The following is a 19,099-nucleotide window of genomic DNA, read 5'->3' as shown; positions in this document are numbered from 1 at the left end:
CACTTTCATAAAATTAAAGCTGATACTTATGTTTTGGGAAATCAGTTTATATTACAGTTCATCAGCAGTTAATTTTTTATTTTTTAAAAACATATGTGCAAAATGTTTCTGACTCTTTTAATTATTCAGTATTTAGGTTAAGGATACCCAAAGATACAAGAGATGTTTCCAAAAAAACCTTCAATGCAGCTTTTAAATATTTTTAAATATATAACACAAGTACATTGAATTCTTACTCCATGAAATATGTGACTAAATCTTGAATCAACTTCTAATTGGTTTGATTTCATATGTACCTTCAAAATGAAATCCCCGGTAGTAACTTGAAAAATATTGTAGAGCCATTGAGTCCTACACAAATGTATATATCACAGTTTTCTTTTAATTGTGCATATTTTGAACAGTAGTGCAAAACTATGGAGCAAGTTAAAATTTATTTCCAATACTTAAAAAGAAAGCTTGACAATCACCAAAATCAGAACTCGCTGTTGAAATTCAAAACAATCATATCTGTGGAATGAATTCCAGGCAGGACATTATAGATCTAAATACTTCAAACGTTTATAATGTAGATGGTCCGGGATTTGTTCATTGAATTTATTAGTAAAAGACTGGGAGATTTACATCTGTGTAAGATTCAATGATCCAACAAAACTTTTCAAACTACAGGATTCTTGAAACAGAGAGGTACTTGAATTAAATTAAAACCACTTTAAAGCTAATTCAAGTATATTTGGTTAAATATTGCCCACAATGAGAATTCAATCTAGCTCATATTATTTGATATACTCAGTGCAGATACTTGGAATATTCTTGGAAATTTATTACCGGAAAGAATCAGTAAATATTGGTTTTATAGGTCTATGGCTCGAAATTTCTTATAAAAAAAATGTAATATCTTGCCAGCTTTACATTTTGTAGGATGAGCAGAATAAAACTATGTTTAAAAGCAGGATTGGAAGTTTTTATGCAAACAGTTCTTATATCTTTGGGAAAATTTGATCCATATACTGAGAAATTAACCCTTTAGTATTAATTCCCATTTCTTTATTGATCTAGCCACATATGCAGCTAGCAATATCCGTGCCCACACTTCTCTAGTCCTATAAATACATGTTTTGTTTAAAGTTGGGAAATCAAAACAATATATTAGAATAACAATGTTTTTTCAATGATACATTGATGACCTCAATAGTTCACAATATTCTTTTATCTTAATCACCTATTTATTTTATTATTTTTAGTTACTTAAATTTTTATCTTTGAGGAAGAACATTACATAATTGGATTAAAAGTACTGAATCAATCTAATACGCTATGGGATTTTGTCTCAACATGCTTCATAAACATATTAAATGATTAATTGAACTGTTTAATTGTTAAACTACACTGTTTTATTTTTCCAAAATTATAATTCTTTTCAATCATTACTATGATTCGTGATAAATAAAAATACAGTTTTATAAATAATAATAATATTTCTTAACCTACTCACATTAAACTCATTACAAAATATTTTGGTTATGATTTCCCGTCTACTTATGTTCTGTATCCTCCTAAAACCGATCTCATGAAATAAGAAGCTGTAATAGCAAAATTACCTCTAATGTTTTTTCCTAGAGCATCTTATGTCTGAAATTTCTCACTAGATAGCATTTGATTCAACTTTTTGTATTTATTATTTTATTTATCCAGGCAAAGTTTCAGGTTTAACTGGATGAAGCTGTTTACCGGATGAAGAATTGTCCATGCAATTGTCTGCATATTCATAATTACACTTAACTGTCAAATCAGAAGATATAAAAGAAAATAACCAGTAGCTAACATGTGTAACATAAAAAAAGAAGATAAAGTGTTTACAAATGCAAAAGGTGAGGAGTTTGCTTGTGTGTAACACCCTGCTTTGAAATTTATTTTACAAAAAAAAGCTGTTAAAATTTTATGAAAAATCAATTTTTAATTACATAGGTATATTACATTTAAGATGAGTTTGCCTGAGGGTAAAAGGAGGGGAGAGATATACAGAGGCAAATGTTGTCCTGCCAACTCCTCACTCTACTGTCTTCTCTCCACTTAATTGACTGGACTTCCTTTTCTTTCCTAACCTTTCCTTTCCTTTCCTCAACATAATTCTTCAATTTTACAAATAGAAATTCATCGTATCAGTTTTTTCAAAACTATTTTTCATTAATATCACAATATTGTAAGTTTACCATGTCAAGTAAACTAGGTAGAGGGAAAACCAAAAACGTACTAACATATTTAAATTCATGAAAACAGAGGCTGAGAGTGGTGCAATCCACGTTTCCTCCGTTATGAAATTTGTTTCCCAGGCTATTGGTGTCTCGAAGCACACTTTGAGAAACATTATAAAAGAGGGTGAAGCTGTAGAGGGGGTGATGAACCTTCTTTTGAAACTACAGTCCAGAAAAGACCCAAAAATAAAACATTAACAGCTTTGATAAAGAAGCTATTCGCGGACTAGTGTTTAATTTTCATATAAATGATAAAAAACTAAGGGAAAATTCAGAAATTAATTTCGGTGGAAATAAAGACACATTATGTTAAGTATTTCAAAATTTAAGTTTCCGAAGTGTTGAGATAATAGAAAACTTTTGATTGAGAAAAATGACATCCACCTGAAAAGAATAAAATGTTTGAACCAAAAGACTAAATATCAAAAAGAAGGTTACCCCATTGCTTATTCAGATGAAAGTTATGTTCATTCAACACATACAAAAAATTTCATGAGGACAGGGAACCAAGAAGATTTTTTCTTCTTAACCAAGATTAGTTTTATTGTTCATGCAAGACCTGAAAATGATTTCATCCCAAGAGCCTTATTAACTTTTCAATCCCACCTTAAAAGAGGGAAATTTCATGATGACATAAATGCAACGAATTATGAAAAATGGTTACTAGAAAAATTAATGCCCGATTTACCTCCGAGAGCTGTTTTGGTCATAGATAACACTGCCGATTATAATAAGCTATTAGAAAAGGTGCCAACATCAAACTAAAAAAACAGGATACGGTAGAATGGCTGAAAAAAAAAAAACCCTTTTCTCCTGAAAAGTTGAAGCCTGAGTTGTACAAACTCATAAAAATTAAAGACGGTTTCCACACTAAATATTATTTTGAAAGAATCTAACTTTGACATCCTTAGATTACCACCATACCACCCATGATTGAATCCAGTTGAAAACATATGGACCAATATAAAAGGTTATATTGGCAAACATAACGTGGAGCTAAAAATGGAGAAAATTTTTGACTTAATAAATAAAAGGTGCAACATGATTGGAAAAAGTGTGTAACCATTCCTTGTGAAATTGATATAGACAAATTGAAAACTTAACTGATGGTTTGACTGACAACTTATTATTTCACTGCGTAACTCAGATTTAGAATTTGAAAGTGAAATTTATTCTGATTTTGAATCAAATGAAGAGGGAGGGTATCCCAATTAATAAATGATAAATACATGAAAATAAGAGTATATATCATTTAATGTACTAACATCAAGTTCTCTTGAATCATCCTCTCATAATTTCCACCCAACAAATCTTTATTGTAATTGTCTTCTCCTTTGAAAGAAGTTTGAATCAATTTTGCATTAATTCCCTTACTTAAAATTTGCTAGAAACATAAATTAAAAAAAGTTCAAATGTAATAAATTTAAATTTCTCTTTTATGGGTAGGCAAATGGGGTATTATTATATAGATTTATAATGCTTATTAACAAGAATTAAAATGAAAAATACTTTTAAAAGCCTCATACAAGGAAAATTGTAATAATAAAAAAAATGATAACAATGTTTGTTACTAAAAACATTTGATGTAGACTTTGCTCCCAGTAGGAGGGGTTAGTTATGGTGAGGAGAGGAGGAGGAACTAGGGTGGGGGTGCACAAGCTACCTCCTCTACAGGCAAACTCATTGTAGACATACTATACATTACATTAACATTTCAAAATATATTAAAATTGTTTTTTAACTCAACCAATTGTGTACAAAGTCTGTATAAAAAGGAGGATGGGAAATGATTAAAAATAAACCAAATAAAAATAATTCTATAAGGGAAAAAAAATTGAATGTGAAAAGTGGCCACTAAATCACCTCACACTTTTGCTGGGTTAGTCCTATCACTTTCAGTTATACCTACCAGTGAAACAGTTTGCACATATTGCCTACTGAGAATAATAGTGAAGAAACTACAAAAAAATGATTTTCGAGTTAAGAGTAACTAACAACACTTGAATGACTCCTTTTCTTTTTTTTAATGAGAAAAAATGACATAAGTTAATCAAAACCTAGCCTGTATAATGAGATATACACCATGAGAAAGGAGAACAAAATGAATAGTTTTTTAAGGATTGGAGGGACGTTGTTAGTCTAGGTTGAACATCTGATAATATTGAGGAAATAGGCTAAAAAGTAAAAGGACAAAAATGACAAGACAATTAGTTACAATTTCATTTTGTTTATAGTTTTTAGAAAAGTTTAAACACAGTTTTCTCCTTATGATGGATTTCAGACTTAGCCACTATATCTTATTTAAAAATAACAGCTAATAAACTCGGATATAAAAATATTATAAGCCCAAAATATCAGTTTCGGCTTTAATTTAATGAAATTCATATGCCTTGCATTTGCATTTGTTATGGGCTACAGTAGAAACATTTATTTGGAATAATGCCCATCAAACATTATTAGAGTCCAATAATTACTCTTATGAATAAGATGAACACAATGATGACTTAGGTCTCTTACAAATGACAATGCCATTTTTACCAGAAGTAGTGATACAGCATTGTATATGTATGTCTAATAGCCAAATGATATCTGACAGCTTTAAAAAGTCAGAATCACTTTTTGTTTCATAATGAAAATATTTAATAACAACTGCCAAAATAAATAAGACAAATTTCCCTTGCTTTCATACATTTTTATTTGAATTTGCTATTTCCAGTTATATGTATTTTTAACAACAGTATGTGTTATTTAATTATAATTTTTGTTTTTTATTTCTTTTTAATAACCTTATTATAAGAGAAAAATCTAAATTCTGAATAAAAAAAACATTAAAATGAGTCCACAGCATACAATCCATCAATGTCTTTTATAGGTAATAGAAGGGGAGGAAAAAAAAGTTTATAACCGCATTTACTTGAATATAGGTTAAGGTTTTTTTTTCTTCTGAAAATACCTCTAGTAAAATAAGGGGTTGATCTATATCCAAATTATATCCAGGAAATTTTGAGTTTGGCCAAACTCAGGGATCTTAAGTCACTTGATAGTTTATTTTTGTTTCTAATTTTGTGAAAGGAGACTAAATACAGATTAAATTGATAATAAGTGAAAATCATTCATTTATTATCACACATTTTGGGAAGATTAAAAACAATAAAAAAAAGTTCAGATCAACACCAGGAATAATATTTAAGTTCATGACAAATAGTATATTTAAACTATTAGAAGAAAAATGAAGGTTATATGGAATCAAAATAGAAGTTTTTTTGACAAAAATGTTTCTTAGAATAAAGAATTGAGAATACTAACCTAATTAGATAAGTTTCAGGAAAAACAAAAAAGTATTATGTTCATATTTCAAAGCTTTATCATAACATTTTTATAATATTCTAATGCTTCGTATTTACATAGTTCCTAATTTAAGCACACCTGTTTTTTTTTGTTTTTTTTGAGAAATGTAAATTAAATTTGAAAACTGATTTCTAATTTCTATTTTTAAGGTAAATATTAAATTATACTAATTATTTACTATATTATAGATATTGCAGGTAAATTAAAAAAAAAAAAACCTGTACCGCTAAAACCGATTGGATTCCTTACAACGTAAGGAAGTACTGTTTTTAGACCAACGGTTGTGCAAGACTCAAGGCATCTGTTATTCCATCAATCCTTTTGTATAGAGCAACCAATTTGAAAATGCAATGACCACCGAATCTTCCAGAAAATAAATGGTCTCTGTGCAGCTCAGAGGATCATTAAGGGTTGCTAGGAGGACAATACAGGTTTGTCGTACATAGAAAGGTGGACTATTAAGTGATACAGGTGTTGACTGGGCATGAGTGCTTTAGAGCCTAACAGTTCTCATTCTAATTGGATAATACTGCTGAAAGCTCAACAGGCCTGGTGGTTGAAGGAACAGCAAAGCACAAGCTTTTTTGCTTGTAACCATTTCATTGTGGAAAGAAAAGAACTGGAGAATTGAGTGGAATGAATATCACTCCCAAAAATTTGGTGAGTCAAATGTTATGATACGCTACAAGATATGGACCTAGTCTTGTGTTTTTGAACACTTTCCCTACTAACATAAAAATAGACAAACTGATGCATGCTCACACATACACATTGTGAGTGTGATATATTTATGTAATTTACTTCTTGATGTTTTAGTTTCATACAAACATATCTTAAGTTTTTAACAAAAATATAAAATGTAAGAGAGCCAAATACAATTCTTTAGATTTAAATAAATATAAATATATTAAAGAACGTAGAACAACATTTAAATAATCAATTTTTTCATCTCCAATTTCAATCTGTAATTTTTTTGAGAAAAGTACCCTTTCCTCTAAAAAAGAACTTTTAAGAGCGAAACAGACCCTGGAGGATTACAAGAGCTTACTAGGGGAAAAACTGAAGTACCCCTGGTCCACTCATCCAGGTTTGACTATGTTGCACACCATAAGAACAAAAATTGAAAGCAATCTTATGTCTAACATTACTTAAGAGCTATTACTGACTTATCAAAAACCAATATAATATTCATCCATGTAATAAAAAGTAGATGATTTTTATAGAAGAATGAACACTCAACATTTATACCAGTTATGTGTGGGTCAATATTTAGGTTACAAATACAATTAAAAAAATTATTTAAGCATCAAAGCAACTTATAAATCCCTTCCTCTAAAATAATTTATGGGGATTATTAAAACGACCAGCATTGGGTCAAATAATTGTTTCTTTACCTCAGATATACTATCTTAGGTGTTGATTCAATAAACAAATTTGTTGGGATGTTTTATACAATGATAATAATAGACAAACATAAAGGGTTACCCATTCTTAAAGATATATATTTTAACCAAACCTATAAAGAATGAATATCAACAATTGTACTCTTTTAACCTTGTAGTAGTTATTTATCAACAAAATTTACCTAAATATTCCTAATTTTCTGATGGGTGCCCCTTCTTAAACCGATTTTCTGAATTTTGCCAGACTCCTAAGATGTTGATGATTTATGAAGCTAATGTTCCTATAAACCAAAACAAAACAAACAAAACTATGAATTATATTAGCAACACAATGGTAATCAAAGTAAAAACAATAATGATTTAAAAAAAAAAAGAAAAATTGAATACTGCCTATTTCTTTGAACACTAATATGCACATAAATTTTCAGTCTAAAAGATCAAGACCAGATAAGATTTTAATAGTTTACAATTATTGCAAACTAAATTTAATGAAATTAATGATAAATCTGCAAACTACATGAAGATTAAAAAAAATTTAAAAAGGCAAAACATAATAATAATAATAAATTATACTGGTCACAATTGTCTTTGATTCAGGACATATACGCATACTTAGGTACAAACTTGAGAGATAATTTAAGGATAGAAATAACAAAAATGCGAGAAAAAGCAAAACAAAAGATAGAAGGTTAAGGTAATATCAGTACCCCTACATCACATAAGCATTACCAAATGACAAAAATATACTGCTAAAAGTGAACTATTGATTGAAAAAAAAACAACATCTATACCTAGATAATTATAGACAACCATAGAACCTCTTTCTTTTTTTCTGTGATGGCATCATGTACCTTGGCCTTTTAGGCCTATTATGCGCCTCTGATTTATACTTAAAAATAATTAAAGATAAGATTACAAAATTTGAAAATAACCCATATATAAATCATAAAAATAACCCAAGTTTTGGACTTCTCACTTGAATGAATCAAAGTTATTTAGTTAGCTTATAAATAAAAAAATCAATTTAAGATAATGAATGGAGTAAAATCATGTAATATTTCTGATGTTTTACAGAGTAAAAATAATACTTCCATAAACAAAAATCTGTTCATCAAGATGGGGCAGGCATTGGTTGTGGTGCCAAATTCTTAATCTTATTACTCTGTGGATCTGTTCGTCCAGCACTGTCATATTTCAGCCTGATCTATCACCTGACTAATGTTAGTTACTCATTTTTTAAAAAGTTAAGTACAGCCAGTTAAGTAAATATCTAAAGTTTTAATCCTTTAGTAATTCTTATTTAATTTTACGTTTCACTGTATATCTTTATTAATTTTTAATTTACATTGTTCATTTATTTTTACCTCATTCAAGTGTTTATATTTTTTTTACCCTGAAATATTCAGGATGTAAATTCCTTTTATATTCAGGAGAGCTGGTCCTTAATGAAAAGGCAGTAACCAAACTGATTAACTTTGACAAACATTGAGCATTTCTTTGCTCAAACAGGAGCAGAAACACACCAATGTCAACAAATATTTGTTCCTGGTATTGGGTTGTAAAATAAGTTCGTAGTGTTTTTCAATATTTCAATTTATTCCTCTCTGTGTTTATAAAATCATGTTTACTTGGTCAATAATGTTTACATATTCTAAAAAAGGATTAGTTAAGGTGCTTTTATGCATCAGTTTTAACTGAGATTCCATATCTTTAAGTGGTATTTCAGTTGCCCAAAATGGAAGAGAAAAAAATTCATTTTCGTCATATAATGATTTTTTATTTCCGAAAAGGAAAAATCCGCTGCACAGACGGTTAAAAAAATTTGCAGTGTGTATGGCGATGATGCCTTGGAAGAAAGCATCATCCATAAGTGGTTTGCTCAGTCCAGAACCAGAAATTTTGACTAGGAAGATGTAAAGCGCTTGGGTTGTCCTTCAACTGTTGATGATGACCAAATTCAACCATTGGTGACAGTCAACCCTCACTCTATGACAAGGATATTGTAGAAACACTGAATATATCTCATGCAAGTGTCTCAAATCATTTGGGGACTGCGGGATATGTTTCTCGAAGTGATAAAAGGTTCCTCACAATTTGACGGTAAATAATTTATTGGACTGCATATCCATTAGCAATTTTTTTAAATTATTGGAGTTGGCCCACTCTATTCAACAGACCTTGTCCCAACAGATTTTGACTTATTTCAGGCCCTTCTCTCTTAACCGGAAACACTTTAATTCGCTTGATGACTGCAAAACGCACATAGAGGAGTTCATAGTACAAAAATCTGAGAAATTCTGGGAGGAAGGAATTAAAAAATTACCTGAAAGATGGCAACATATAATAGATCAGAATGGGTCATATATAATTGATTAAAAATATTTACAAGAATCTGAAGTTTTTATTGAAATCACCAGTAAAAAACACTACGCATTTATTTTATATCCCAATACTTACATACCCTCTCAAGATTGCAAGCCTTTCTGTGATATTGGAAGGCAATAATACTACTATCCATAGGAGTATTAAGGCTATTCTGATAAATTGGTGCCAATTGGAAGACAATGATTTAAACATCAACCCTCTCAAGGTCAATATTGGTATCTTTGCAAGTTAGAAAAAGGCGATTAATAGATCGCCCAAATAAGATGGTATCCAGATAAGCCTGAGTAAGTAGGGGAGGGAAACACCTGGGAGTTATTCTGAACCACAAACTACAATAACTTAACCACAGGAGGAAACAACGAACAAAGCAATCAAGTTCTCAGATGCCTGCAAAAGAGATGTAGGCAAAACATAATGGCTTAAACTTTTAATGGTTTATTGGCTGTATATAACAGCAATCAGACCTACTGGTTCTATAAACAGCATTTTTATGGTAGAACAAAGCTAATTGGGTAAATCTTGAATCCTGAAAGGTAAAGAGCTACAAAGACTAGTATACCTAATGAAAAGAGGTGTCATGAATACCAATCCAACAGCTGCAATGGAAGTTATGATTAGTCTGACACCCTTTCAAATGGAGATTAAAGTATAAGCCTTAAGTTCTATGTATAGGCTTATAAAACAAGATACAAAATCTAAAGATCTGATGCTGGAAGGACACTGGAGAAAAAAAAACAAAAAAAAAACAGGATTGAAGAGGAAAGGTTGATATTCATGCATTCTGATATCCAAATCCACAAGTATTAAGACACAAAATATAGTATAAAAATAAACAGGACTAGGTAGCCTAGACCAAACAATGGTATTAATTGCAATGGCTCACTCACAGCCTAAGTCTCAAGAGCCGGTGTCTGGTGTAAATATCACATCCACCTGGGCCCTGTTTCATAATAAAAGCTAATATTATCGGTTCATAAATACAAGTATAGAAACAACGTGGTAATAACACTAATACTTATTTTTTTAATAATAGGGAGGACTATTAGTGATATTACAGGAGTTAAAAAGTACTAAAGTAACAGTTACTATTGTACAAGTAAGAGTAATTGTATTAAGTTAAATCTACAAGATTAATAGTATTAGTTTGTACTTTATTACGAAACAGAGCCCAGGTGGTGGATATCTTTACATTCCATAAGACCAGAGGTGACACTGGTCTAGGATCTCACAATAGGATTTGAGAGTAATGACCTCCACCAGGTTCAAAGGGAAAAGGATATATATGAGACATGCATCCCTTTCCTAAAATAAAAATTTCATGAGACCTTAGGAGAGAGAGGCCTCTAGTTTGGATTTGGATTCTGAACATAACTAAGAGTTTTTTTATCACAAACTTTTACAAAAAATGATGATCACTTTAGGTTTATATTCAATCAGTTAACTTCACTCTAGACAAGAAATCATCAATGAGCCACATTTAGTACTTCATTTATAATAAAAAATTACCATGGCATCAATTAAATTCTAATTTCTGCATTTTACGATTATTTGAGAGCAAGACATAGTTTGAATTTTTAACTAATAGAATATTTCCAATACAAAAGCAATGAAGGTGTTAACCAAGAAAACTATTCGGCACAACATAAACAATTAACCTACAGTTGATATTAAGTAATGGGACCAATATCAAAATTGAATTTAATGTCTCAAATTTGAATAGAGTTTGGGTAAACCATTGAGATATCATTCCACAGTGTGTAGCTAATGTCTAAATTACTACAAAACCGATGTGGGTGAGGTTGCAGGCTATTCCCAAAAATAATAATTTATTTTAATACTTTAAAGAGCAATGCATTCGTATAGCTTATATAAAAAGAGATCTACTAACTTCGGTTAAGTCATAAATAACTACTCACATAAAATAAAAGTATTAACAAGATTGCTAGAGAGAAAGAATTGCTAGCTAATGTCTTTATTTAATACTTAGTCCAAGATTTTTTATACTTGACTAAGTAGTATATTGATTAGTAGAATTAAGAATACAGAAATAGAAATAAAAAATAAATAAATACAAATTTAACGGATGCATGAACCTATTTGTACGAATAGCATATAAAACTTATTATAATGATAGTAGCTTTCTTAAGAACCCTAAATAATGTTTAGAAAAAGCATGTCAATGGTGAAAAGTTACAGACTAAAAATCTTAATCCTTCAAAAAATTCATGAGACCATAGACTTAAAAAGAATTAAAGTACCGATTTCAATTCAATTCTAATGGTATTTTAAAAAAAGATTTCATTGAAGAAACTACTATTCCTCCGCTAGTTTTTATTAATGCTTTTTATTAAAACACATCAAAATACAAATATAATAAGATGGAATTTTAGAATTTACAATTTCTAAATTTGATTGTCAAATAATAAAACATAAAATGATAATTATAAACATAATTTTATTGAAGCTAATTAATTGACTTTTTTCATTGAATGTTTAATGCTTCAATACATAAATGCTCTACTCATATTCTGGATTTTTTTTTTCAACTTAGTAGTTCCCATAGGATGGGTAGTAAAACTTTAAAAATCCAGAGTAATTATCAAATGACAAAAAAGTAGATTTCAAATATGTTTATCATTATAAACAAATTAAAATTGGATCATAATATAGTTTTTGGAAGTTCTTCCAGTAACATAATTTTCCCCAAAACTATATAATTCAAGTATGCAGAGATTTTGGTACTAATATTTAATTAAAATATTTCTTCATAGTCAAGAACATGTAAATTAGTCTGTCCTTTTACATTTCTGTCCACCATAATTACCCTAAGGTGAGAATAAGAGTGTAGACATTATTTACTCCGGTAATACATTATTTACTCAAATATCTTCAAATATTTTAGGATCATAGTAAGGAAAACAATTAAACTTAGAGATGGTTATTGTAGATTAGTTGGATAGTAGCATATTGCAGTATTAAATTTATTTCCAACAAGTATGATTTCCAAAATATATGTGACTCAAACATTGTTCTTGATTACTGGTTCAACTTGATTATAGTTATAAAACAATGCCAGAGATCTAAAAATTTGTATAAATTGTGCTGCATTGCCACTTTTTTTCTTTTTGTTTCTTTTGATCTTCATCTTAGTGGACCACACTGTTTTAAGCAAATAAAGCCATTTCTTTGGAAAGAAGGCTGTCTTAAAAAGTCTGAAAAGTAGGCTTTGAAGTTTAGCAATCATCATGTTAAGCATTTTAGATTTGCTAAAAACTCTTCTACTTTCCTGTATGCTTTAACATTAGTTTTCAACAATATATACAATTATTTATTTTTAGTGTCAATAGCACAGTTGTTACTGAACACGTAGATTAGGGGCATGAGTAAAAATGACTAATGTTTGATAACAACAGTTCTTTTATTAAAATGAATGAACTGTTGTTCAAAACAAATAACAGATGTTATTCTTATTTTGTTTCCCCAGTTCACCACCAGTGCTACACTACGTTTGCTTTTTTTGCTAAAACAGTTATACAAGCACAGTGAAGGTAATGTTCTGTTTTGTTTACTATTATTTATTCTCCTTACCTCTTTTATATATCTCAAGTATGAAAAATAATTTATAATTTATATTTTGGTGCATTGCAAGGATAAAAAAAGAATAAAATATCAAGAATTTTGTTTTGTATGATATTGATAATTTAAGAAAAAAAAACTTAGACGAGCTTTGTACAGGACAGAATAACTAACTCCATTAAATGAGTTTTAGTATTTTCAGCATTGATTCTATAATAATTTAACTTGGAATAAGAGGTCAGAAGCAGAGTAATTTAGGTAAACTTCTAATTTAGCCATACTTTTGCAAAATAAATAGATAAGAATTTTACAACGAGAAATGTTATTAAAAATACTTTTCTAAAAACTATTGAAATTTTAGTTAATCATTCTGCCTATTGAAAAGCACAAATAATACAGGACAAAAAGTTAGGCTGTGATTACAGTATTTAATAAACAGAGCTAAGAAAATAAATAAAAATGCAAATACCAATATGGATTGTTTAAGAAATTGTTAATTTAACCAATTACTTGAAATACCTCACCAATATTTGAATAAAACATTATAAGTTATAACCTGATAATACTATTTTTAAATCATAAACAGAATAAGTGAGGATGAATTTCCCATTTACTATGTAAACATAAATAAACTTTGCACATTAGGTATCTATTTAAAATAACAGTAACTACAGAAATCATATTGAGTATTTAATTCAAATGATTGATAGAAAATAATAGTTTATTTACAATAATGTTAACAAACAATTTTCTTAGAATAGCATGAGTTTTGAAAAAAACAATTACAGAAATAAATTGAAAAAATAATATACTTCAAAATCGAAGAATTTCCAATTTTTAATTCATGAAACGTTTTGTTGTTTTTATATTGGTTATTTTTACCAACCGTTAAACAATAACAGGAATGAAATCTAATAGGATGGTATTCTCCAGCTCATTTCGTTTGTTCATTTTATGAACTTTTTTTTCAACATTTTTTAAGAATTGTTGGTTTTTTGTCAACAAACAGTACATTAATGTTACGAAAAAATAACAGATTAGGGCAGATTACATTGAAGATAAGGGGATAGCATAAAGCCGATATTAGTTTCACCCTATTCAATTAAGTATCATCTCAGAGGTTAAATTACTAAAAAACTCTAAGTATATTAATTGTAATATCAGCTAAACAAATGAAAATGTAATTGTTTGTGCACCATCTAATCTAGAGCTGGCATACACTCAGACGCATGCAGTTTATGAACATTATTCTTTCATTTTAATGATGCATTCTAAAAGTGAACATATTTTTTCATTGAAAAGATATATCAATTAGTTTCATTACACTTTTTTCTACGGATTCAGAATTTGATTTGTGAGGAATAACAAAAGAAGAATTTAATTTATATTGCCAACATTTACAAATAGGAATGCATCAAATAAAAAGGCCAATGAAAAGTATAGGATAATATAAAAATGAGATACACTATCAGGTGCTATAAATGAAGAAACACTAACGATTATGTTCAGTATATAAAATTGTAAATCTTGATTATATTAACCTAAACAATTTCTGAATGTTCTTATTTAATGTATTCTTACTTGTACTATTAAACAATAGGGACGTGTCGGGCATGCGGGTTGGGGCGCAGGTCCCAGTGCGCTCGGTTCGGAACGTTGTGGGTTTGATTCCCACCTGGGGCAGTTAAACATTCCTTTTTCGGTGGTCCCGAAGAATGAATCTTGACACTTCCACCTTGGTTAGTATGCAGCGGCAACCTAGGTAGCCGTCAGGGGTTGGTAAAAAGGACCCACAGGCCACTTACTGGACTTGTTCCCCCCCACTAAAATACCAGTACCAGTACCAGTACTATTAAACAATATAAAATAAAGCATTAATGTAAATTACATTAAAAGAAAATTGCTTAAAAACGAATGTGAGACAGATCAACTAATGCACTTCATTAAGCTTATTTCTTCATTAGAAAAATGTATTTTTTTTCAATCTTATTAATTTATTGAAAGAAATTTTTTTTTTTAAAATGGTCAAGTATATTAATTTAACATAATAAATGTTTAAAACTTTGGAGAAGTGATCACAAAAAATTAAAAATCAAGTATTTTGATTTTGAAGAACTAGCTGAAATCTGTAGGAATGAGCAAAAAATTAAAAAATAGCTAATAATTTGGGAAAAGAAAATAACTTGGCGTCCCTGATAGTCCAAAACCCCACAAGAAATAAACTTATTTAATTTCATTTCCAAAGCTTTGTTAGAGATTTTGTCTACTTTACGATGATGCAATCAGGTTTCCTATAACAAGCAGTCCTCATGAAAGTTGTTTCAGAGATATGTTGTTTACCAATTTCTACCAGGAACCAGTTTACATCATAGCAAGTTGTCACTTAAAAAAATTGGAATTTTTATCAGTCATTAAAAACCAATTTACATTAAAATTAATTTAAAGAAGTTATAGAAGAAATAGAGATATATGTTCGATAATTTGAAATATACATGAATTTAACTAGTGCTTTCCTAAGAACAGTAATATCTGATAAGAGAGAAAATTTCACTTATTTGTTACAAAAATTTTTCAATAAATCCTCCCATCCTAATCTTTCCTCTCTTACTTTTATAAAGAAAAAAATAAAGAGATGAAGGGTTCATTGAAAACTGAAATTGGAAAACAATTAGGTTTACCAAGAAATACAGTTCAAACATTAATTAGATTAAAAAAAATGTTAATTAAAATAAAAAGTACATTTTTCTATAAATTAAACAATATGTACATATATATATTTATTTATTTTTACTTTGGACTCAACTTATGTCGAATTTCACTTAAATCACTTTTTAGGGAACAGAACCTTACATGATTACAAGGACCACCTGTATTTTATATAATACTTATTGAGAAATTGCTAATTGGTCAACAATAAAATGGCAATTACTCAATCCTTTGTAAATTAGGTTTAATGCCCTAATAAACAACAACTAGAAAGATATATGTATATAGATATATGAAAGATATATATCATATATATATATATATATGATATATATGTGAAAGATATGTTTATCCTAATAATTAAGAATGTATTTTAACTATAATACGAAGGTCAAGATTCATTTGGTGTTTAATAAGTCCTTTACATCGTATATTAGTAGATATTGAAACCTGCTTGAGATTATGAAACATACTACATTGTTACTATCTTCATTCTTTATTCCCTCCACCCCCTCAAAAAATCCTATTAATTGATAATACGTTATTTAATCTAGGTGATATATACATATACTTAATTATATTTTTATATTAATAATTAATTATCACTTTAAAAAAAAAAAAAAAAAAAAAAAAAAAAAAAAAGAATGAAATTTAAAGTAAAACATTCATTTTAAGAAATTAAAAATTTAATATCATTAATTCATCAAACATAAATATTTGAAGGAAAGATGGATTAAATACAGCTAATATAAGTCTAGATGTGGTTAATTGCCAGATTGCTAAGAAAAATGAGATAAATTGGTAAAAACTAGTTCAATTTTTCATTTAAGTATTGTTATGTTATATATTTAATAAATTATCAATTTAAAAAGAAAAACTAATGAGGAAGAATCACAGAACATGCTTAAAAATGTTTGCTTCTGTTAAATTTTGAACCATGCTTTTTAAGGTATGATGACTGTGAGATATTTTTTTTAGATTATGAATTGATTATGTTTTTAAAAACCTTGAATTGTGCGTTTAAAAAATGCTTTACAAGCTTCACAGGAGGCCACTCCATAATGGAATCCTGATGCAATGTCACCACAGACCAAACACAACCTCCTGGGAGCTTCTTCATCTTCTGTTTTCAAAACGTCCTAAAAAAATAATAATAATCAATACTGTTTGGCATCATAAGGAAAATGGGGTAATTGTAAAAAATAATATCCCATTGATTAAAATAAACAAAATCCCATCATACGCTGAAAAAATACATCAATATATAAAGATGACAAAATGTAAATATGTTCCCAAATTAATAGAGATATTCACAACCACTTTACAGTAAAAGTAAAATATTGTTTGAACAAAACTACAAATTTCAGGAAAATGGATAATTTGAATTGGGTAAAGAGAATTTCAAGAAATAAGGAAGATGAACTTTCACATAATGACGTGGAAAGGGAGGACTGTAATTCAATAAGATTTTGATCAGTTAGCTATGTGTTTGTATTCTCTGGTTGATTTTATCTCCTTATCTATATTTATACTAATATAGATAGTATAAATGAGAAGCTAGAAGGATAAAGAGTTTGCTTGTTCTTGCTAATTTCAGAGCATTTGTTGAGGAAGACAATTGAGGCTACATAAAATCATGCTAAAGCCGCAGGAATGGAGCAGTAACCATCGTCATGAAAACTTCATATACCCATGGAAGCCAATGCACTACACAAATTTTTCAATAAGGATCTCTATCAAAAGAATAACAAGATCAAAAACAATTTAAATAGTAACATAAAATTATCATGGAGGAAACAATACTAAAAAACATACAAATCTGAAATTATGCAGAGGAGATGTATATACAATTAATATGAACTTACATCACTGGGTAACATATGAGACATCGAATATAATGCTGAATTCGTAGGAGAAGAAGAAAATGTACTTGATTCCAATTCCGTTTTAATTATGGAAACATTTACCATCTCTTCATTATCGTCTGACATCATTTTAAATCTAAAAAAGAAAGATAACTCACAATCATCAAATCATTAAAAGTAAAACTTTTTTTTAATCATAGCTTATTATGAAATAAAATAAGTATATTAACCATAAAAACTAGAGTGCCAGCAAGACATCAGATGAAATTAACATGAATAAGATTTTTATTGCTCACTGTCAAGAGTATAATAATTGCTGGGTTCATTTGTGTTCAATAGGAGTAGATAGAAAAACACAAGGTAAGTTCAGGAATATAATAATAATAATAGGGATATAGGAAGGTTTATTATTTCTCAGGGATGTGAATAGAAAATAATCATGGAAATATTGAAGTAGAAAAGAAGGATAAAGCCATTGTAAAAATGAAGCACTTACCGTTCATATGAATACTGCCAGGATAGAATCTACCAAAACCAAATGAAATATGTCCATGCTGTAAATACTATGAGGATCACTGTCCCGAAATCACATACTGAAAACAAAAGACTTGTTTCAAAAATTAAATAAGAAATCAGAAGTGACCGTAAAAATAAAAAATATTCAGAATCTGATTTTGAAGTAATAAGTCCATTGCATTTATTTTTTTTTTTAATCAACATTATATTAAAAAAATATATAACAATCAACCACTAGTGGGAATATATAATACTACCAACTTGTTTGCATTCATGCCATGAATATGAGATTAAAAAAAAAAAAAATAGCAAATTAGGATGATAAAATTAATAACCAATAAAATAAGTGTTATTTTATAAATATAATTAACATAACATAATATTAAATATAAGTAGATATTAAATCCTAATATAAATCAAAATGCAATTAAGTAAAAAACCAATATTCATATAAATAAAAAAAGCAATCAAATTAAAACATTGGATAAAATAAACAAAAATGAGTAAAGGTACTAAATTGTTGTAAATTATGTAATAAAGAACAATAATTATCAAGCAATAAATGTAAGTATAAGGTGGAAACATGGGATAAATATAAAGTACAAATAAAAGATATGGGAGGATAATAGATAAGTTATCTTCTGCAATCTTTAGCCCACTTGCTCACTACCAGTGATGCGGCGAGAGGGATGCGCTGGGATCTCTTGAGCTCTGCTCTACCCCTCACACGTGGGGGATACAGTGGGTTCAGGGATCCTCGTCGATTGTGTAAATATTGTATATAAGAGTGTAAATGTGAATAGAGATTATATTATTTTATTTTATTTATTTTTTCATACACATAGTTTGATTATGTTAATTTTCTTTATCCTTTGTTTGTATATATTTTAAGAGAGATTTTATTTATTTTTATGTGCTTTTTTTTTTCTTCATGTATTTATTTATTTTTATTCTTTTTTAATTTTATTTTAGTATGAATTTGATCATTCATCACTATTACCTATTGCCCACAACTGTGTGGCAGATTGTAATATCTATCAATAAA

At 28.8% G+C, this 19,099-nt stretch overlaps 1 protein-coding gene across 1 annotated transcript in view; it reads right to left on the bottom strand.

Moving 5' to 3' along the window:
• ERR (estrogen-related receptor) overlaps positions 1 to 19,099 on the bottom strand; it is a gene marked incomplete in the record, with an annotated part of 28,901 nt that overhangs the window by 7,770 nt on the left and 2,032 nt on the right. Inside the window, 3 exon segments of the mRNA XM_024361053.2 lie at positions 16,680 to 16,812; positions 17,539 to 17,674; positions 18,035 to 18,131. Of these exon segments, the coding sequence (XP_024216821.1) occupies positions 16,680 to 16,812; positions 17,539 to 17,667 (262 nt within the window).

This window comes from Halyomorpha halys, unplaced genomic scaffold, assembly GCF_000696795.3.
Source record: "Halyomorpha halys isolate HHAL.00 unplaced genomic scaffold, Hhal_1.1 Scaffold213.1, whole genome shotgun sequence".
Lineage (NCBI taxonomy): Eukaryota > Metazoa > Arthropoda > Insecta > Hemiptera > Pentatomidae > Halyomorpha > Halyomorpha halys.
This window is presented reverse-complemented; position numbering and strand designations above follow the sequence as displayed.